This window comes from Nothobranchius furzeri, chromosome 5, assembly GCF_043380555.1.
Source record: "Nothobranchius furzeri strain GRZ-AD chromosome 5, NfurGRZ-RIMD1, whole genome shotgun sequence".
Taxonomy (NCBI): domain Eukaryota; kingdom Metazoa; phylum Chordata; class Actinopteri; order Cyprinodontiformes; family Nothobranchiidae; genus Nothobranchius; species Nothobranchius furzeri.
In genome coordinates, this window is record NC_091745.1 from 79,514,758 (window position 1) to 79,520,757 (window position 6,000).

The 6,000-nt window shown below is 43.4% G+C and overlaps 1 protein-coding gene across 2 annotated transcripts in view; it reads left to right on the forward strand.

Moving 5' to 3' along the window:
* Positions 1–3,387, forward strand: part of rorc (RAR-related orphan receptor C) — a 32,004-nt gene extending 28,617 nt beyond the window's left edge. For both annotated transcript variants that reach the window (XM_015950642.3, XM_054741408.2), the window contains 2 exons: positions 2,134–2,243; positions 2,997–3,387. In XM_015950642.3, the coding sequence (XP_015806128.3) occupies positions 2,134–2,243; positions 2,997–3,161 (275 nt within the window). In that variant the 3' untranslated portion in view covers positions 3,162–3,387. The remainder of the gene's footprint in view (positions 1–2,133; positions 2,244–2,996) is intronic.
* The last annotated feature ends 2,613 nt before the right edge of the window (positions 3,388–6,000 follow it).

A 6,000-nucleotide genomic window follows, 5' to 3' on the forward strand; every position in this document is an offset into this window, starting at 1 on the left:
GTGTGGAACACTCGTTTAATCAATGCATCAGCAGTTGTCTCTAGTGGGAATGAATACCTACTTAGTCGTTATCTCGGGGGGAAAATGTCCCAGTGGACCAGTTTCAGGAACTAGCAGAATGCTAGATCAGAGTTAAAGAGCAAGTCACCCCCAAATTAACTTGTTTTTGCTGATAAACTATCTAAATGAGTGTCTAATCGTGCTGCAGACACGTGTAGTCAATAATTTGGCACTTTAGTGCAGCTTAATAAAAATTTAAATATTCTGCCTAAAACTGTCAGTGTTGTGCCGTCAGGTAAAAACTCTGCACTGTATTTGATTTTAAATCTGCCATCGCTATTGGCTAAGAGGTACACAATGACATTAGCTGGTGCATTATGATGTCAAAACGTCGTTGTGAGCCTGTGTGTGTGTGTGTTAGCGACTCCGCCCTCTCGGTCTGCCAGGCAACAGCATTTGTTGCATTTTCTCTAACATGAAGTGGGAGTGGAGTTACCCCTGCTTTCCACGGGAGCCGTCAGCAGCACGTTACTGCAGCAGCACGTCATAGCTGCTAGTAGGAACCGCTGTGGTCAACAGAACCTTTACGCGCCGGTTCTATTTTCTACGCGCGACGCCTCTGAAACGGGTCAAGTTCGACATTTTTGGGGAAGGAAAGACAGGAAATCGGACGCGGAAATGGAGAGAGGCTCGCGAGATTTTCAGAATAAAGAAACGTACTGCCTTCCGGTTGTTTTACTTTTAAAAAAAATTGCTAACTGTGCGGCCCCGTGAGAAGTTATCAGCTAGCTAGCGGTCTCCTTTGTTTTTCAGGTCCGTATTGGCGATTATAAAACGGACAGAACATAAAACACAAACCTTTTGGAGCCATGTTGTGATTTTCTCCTGCTTGTTGTTGTGTTTACTGACGAAGTCACTCGTGTGACTTCGTGCTCGGTCGGTGACAGCTGCTCCCCTGCTGCTTCCCGTCTCGTGGGAAGGACCAAGCAGCAGCTTACGCGAGCAAGACGTGCTGCTGCAGTAACGTGCTGCTGCCGGCTCCGGTGGAAAGCAGGGGTAAGACTCTGGTAGGGGGTGACTTGCTCTTTAAGCTAAACATGGCAGGATCTGGAGTCTTACTTCCTGATATTCGGACATCTCTCCTCTGATTGGCTAACAGCAACACGACTCCACTGACTCTGGTCTGCAACGTTGATGTTTTATCTCCACAAATAACATAACCATGGAGGAGTTCTGCTGTGTGGTGGAGTCGCTAATGCTAACGATTAGCTTCTACCAGCTGAAACGTTCTCTGCTGTTTCCTGGACGCTAAACCAACAGCAGCCTTCCCCGTCATGAGTCTATATGGGTGAGTCCATGAATGTTAGTGACAGGGTGACATAGATCTGTCAGGCTTTTCTAATCGTAGAGTTTCACCGTCTGTTTTCTGTCAGAAGCTAATGCAGGAGATAGGTGTAGGAGACTATTTTCATGTTCAGCCTGCATGAAACACTCAGAGTGACCCGTTAGAAAAAGAAATAATCATTAAAAAGGTTTTTTCAGTGAGCCACACCTTTGGAAACGCCATTAAGGGTGAATTTTAGGTTTTTTTTTTATTCGAGGTCTTTTGCAGATTTGTTTTCTGGCACTAAAACCCAAAACCCAGTGAAACCCCCCTCCCAAAAAAATGTTGATAAAGCTTTCTTTGACGAAAAGTAAAAATATTTTAACACTTAAAGGGTGCAAAATAATCAACATTTAAGTCAAAAGCAAACGTGCCAAAGTTAGTTAAGAGCTCACTTGTATTATTTCATTTTAACGGTGCAGCGCTCGAGTTTCCCTCTCAAAGGTAAATCTAGACTCACGCAGAACTGAAGCCCATCACCACCACTAAAACCAACATGGGATTATTTCCAGTGTAGGAGGAAACAGACAGATGCGCGGGGTGAAATACCGAAAACCCACAAATAAATGCCCCAACCAATAACAGGTTCAAACATAAATGACTCCAGCCCCTGAAGCCATGCTGCTAACTGTTGCGGGAAAAAACAACTTGATTAAATCATGAATTTATTTAAGCACCAAATCTTGTTTTGCATTGACGGAAACAACTGCACACACCTGCCTACACCTAAAAAATAAATCTGTGTGCAGACCGCCCGAGTCTGGAGGACAGAGGCAGAGTTCAGCGGGTGCAGAGGAGCGTGGAGCTGGGACTCACACACATTCTTCACCGAGAAAACCAGGAAAGTCTGATGCATGAGGTACATAAGAGGATACGGCAAGCCATTTGTGTATTTACTCCTCAGTGCAGTGTCACTGGTGCTCCTGATTGAATTTCTCTGAACTCTGCTCATATTATGATTTAAGCCATCAGATATTTGTTTGTCTCTGCTTGAAAAAACTTTACAGTGAAGCCTAAATAAAAACAGCTGCTGCAGGAAGAGTGACCTTTCTAGGTTAAACATCTATTTCTGCAGTCATATAGTAAAAAAAATTAAATAAAACAGTAACTGCTCAGTGAGCCGTTGGTGTTTCTCTACTTATCTAGTAAGGCCAAAATTAGGCAAAATGGTTTATTAGTGAGTCTTTCTAGTTAACATCTGAGGGACACAAATTTGACTAGTTGACCTTGTTTTGCAGCATTATTGATTTAAAAGTGTTTTATAAAATGTCAGCTTTTGAACTAAAATGCGTTGTCATTCAGAAACTTGAAATTAGGCTCGTCAGGAACAGTTAATGCAATATTTTAACCAGGTGTGTATACTTGTTAGAGCAGTGAAGGAAAAAGCCAGCTCATTTAGATTTTAGGCTCACCAGTCTGGCACTGGCAAACGACAGTAGTTTGATTAGCCGGGCAAACGTTTTACTAGTAGATGTTTTTATTTAGTTAATGCAGCAAAAGGGAAAACAATGCTGTGGAAAGCAAATCTTAAATAAATCCACAAGCCTTACCAGAAAGGGATGGGTGCATCCATGAAGGGACGCCTATCTAAAGCTGTGTGTCCTTTCTGCAGCTGCACCAGAGGATGGCAGTGTTGCATTCGCTGTGCCGCCTGCACATGGAGAAGCTGCGCTGGTTCACCCAGAGACATCCTCTCACCGCTCACTCTCTGTTTCCTCCGCTCTACAAGGAGCTGTTTGCATCCGAGGCTGAGCTGCTGCCGGGGACCACTCACTGATGATCCAACAGGAGATCCAAGCACGCACACACACACACACACACACACACACACACACACACACATGGACACACAGGACCATGAGACTCGTGGTTACACCTAAAAATGATCTATTTTTGTAACAAATGAAGAGAAAAGCACAAGAGTTTCATCACAAGTAGAACTCCTTCTTTAGATGGTGTGAGACATAAATTGAAATGTTTTAATAGCTTGAAATTATATTTGATTATTTGAGTGAAATGTTGGTGCTGTCTGAGAGCAGCACACACAGGTCTACTTGTGTTTTTCTCAGGATGCGCTGTTGAGATTTTGTAGTTGCTGAGTGTCAAAGATTCAAAGAAGCAGGAAGCAACGGCAACTGAAACAAAAAAATCACGATTAACGTGTAACTTAAGGTTTTTTGTTGTAGATCTGAGTTTAGGCTTGTTTCTTTAAAGGTGTGGTTCACCGAAAAAACCTTTTTATTGATCATTTCTTATTCTAACGGGTCACTCTGGGTTTCACATGCAGGCTGAACATGAAGATAGTCTCCTACACCTATCTCCTGCATTAGCTTCTGATAGAAAACAGACGGTGAAACTCTAGGATTAGAAAATCCTGACAGATCTACGTCACCCTGTCACTAACATTCATGGACTCACCCGTCTGGACTCACGACGGGGAAGGCTGTTGTTGGTTTAGCGTCCAGGAAACAGCAGAGAACGTCTCAGCTAGTAGAAGCTAACTGTTAGCATTAGCAACTCCACCACACAGCAGAACTCCTCCTGGCTTGTGTTACTTGTGGGAAATACAACATCAAAGTTTCAGAGCAACCAGAGTCAGTCGTGGAGTCATGTTGCTGTTGGCCAATCAGAGGAGAGATGTCCGAATATCAGGAAGTAAGACTCCAGATCCTGTCGTCTGAAGCTCAGGATCTGATGTGGCTCACTTCTAGTTCCTGAAACAGGGGCATCTGAGCCCCCCCGTGAAACTTGCAAGGCATTTATTCCTACCTGCACTGTATGCAAATGTATGAAATGAGTGTCCCACACCTTTAAATAACAGAAACTTTAAAAAAAAAACTTTTTTAAAGGTTTCTAAGACAACCTGTCACAGAAAATGAACTATTTTTCTAAAGTTGCAAACCACGCTGGCTAAATACCACACGACATAGGGGGGGGGGGGGGCTAAAACAACACGTGCGCTTTACTCGTTAAAAACAAGAAATACCAGTAACAGATGTTGACCCCGTTTCACAGCAAAAACATCATTACATAATCCACTTCTCTGCTGTCACTTTATTTTCATTCCACATCCAGAGCGCGGCTCAGGCCCGTCCTGGTGAGGCCGGCTTCGTGTTGTTTTCTGCTGCATTTCTACGCCCAGCCGCCTTGCTTCCTTAGATGTGTCGGTTCCAGCCAGCCTGCCTCTTTGTGTCTGTAGAGAAGCGTTTCTGCTCAGGCTGATGTCACAGCCTAAAAATCATTTCTTCACGTCTCTCTGCAGGTTTTTGTTGCTTCGAATGACATTATTTTAAATGTAGAAGTCCTATTCTCAGCTGTAGAGACCTCTTTTTGATGTGTGCTAACGTTTTCACCCGCAGAGGGAACTTTTGTTTTCTCGCTGAGGTTTCAGCATTAATGTGTGGACGTACTGCATGGACGTAATTTTCACTTTAGAAGTGGGGGGGACACGGGGGGGGGGGGGTATCTTTACAGTATGTTTTAATGGGAAACAGGCTTCAACACAAACGGTTGTTTTCTGCTTGGTCCTAGAGCTCAACCAGTGTCAATTTAATATAAAGTAATATTGTTTTTGGATGGTAAAAAGCGCAGGGGTCAAAACTTGACTTTGGAAAAAGTGGGGGGACATGTCCCCCCTGTCCCCCCCCCCCCACAAAATTACGTCCATGACGTACTGGAACCAGTTTAGTGATCGTGTAAACCTTCAAATAAACTGCAGAGGCTGTGACATCAAACAGATGTTGGTGTTGTCATTCATCTGGAAAAATCATTAAACGGTTTTTGATAAGAGGACAAATAAGAGAAATGACTGGAAAAAACTTCTGTAAACTCAACAAAAATCCACTAATGAGTCATCGGTGTGAAGGGATGATTTCATTTAATAAAGAAACAATCTGTCAGTGAAAATGCAGCTGCAGCAGTTGACACATAGGAAGTGTTAGTCATTGTGGGTAAACTTGGAAGTGGTTAGGAAAGTTTTCATCAGGTTGTCAAACTCAACTGTTGCTAGTCAAGTTCAGAGGAAACAAACACGAAAACTCAGGCTGAAGTTTTACCGTCTCCATGCAAGAAGCATCCGAGGTTTAAACCTAACATCCTACTTCTCGTCCCGTAAAGATGACGACCACGTCGGCGCTTTTGTGTTGCCGTGTGAACACATTAGACAATAAACGAGGAATTTTCCGCCTGACAACAAAAGTCTTATTTGAAGTGGCTTTTGGTTTCACGCCTCAGTTTGTTTCATGTCAAGTAAACAATTTTTGCAGTTTCAGTGGAAGACAAGACGACCACACTCTACTTTTATTTCACATTCGTCTGAACATCTAAACTCCGCTGAGGGGGAGTTTAACCGACAACCCATATCAGGCATGTTAAAACCTCTCAAAGCAAACAAATAAAAGGTTTGAGCTCATCTGGAGGTTTTCTGGACTTTTCAACTGCAGATGTGATGGGAAAGCATCTCAGGATCCTCCCAATGTTCCCTTTAAGTGTGAGCGGCACCACAGCTGATATGTGAAAAGGGAGGATTTTCCTCGGATGACCCGTTTTATCGTGAAAGAAGATGCGCAGAAGTCACGCTGACCCACAGCTAAACTCAGAAAGGAATGTTAGGAAAT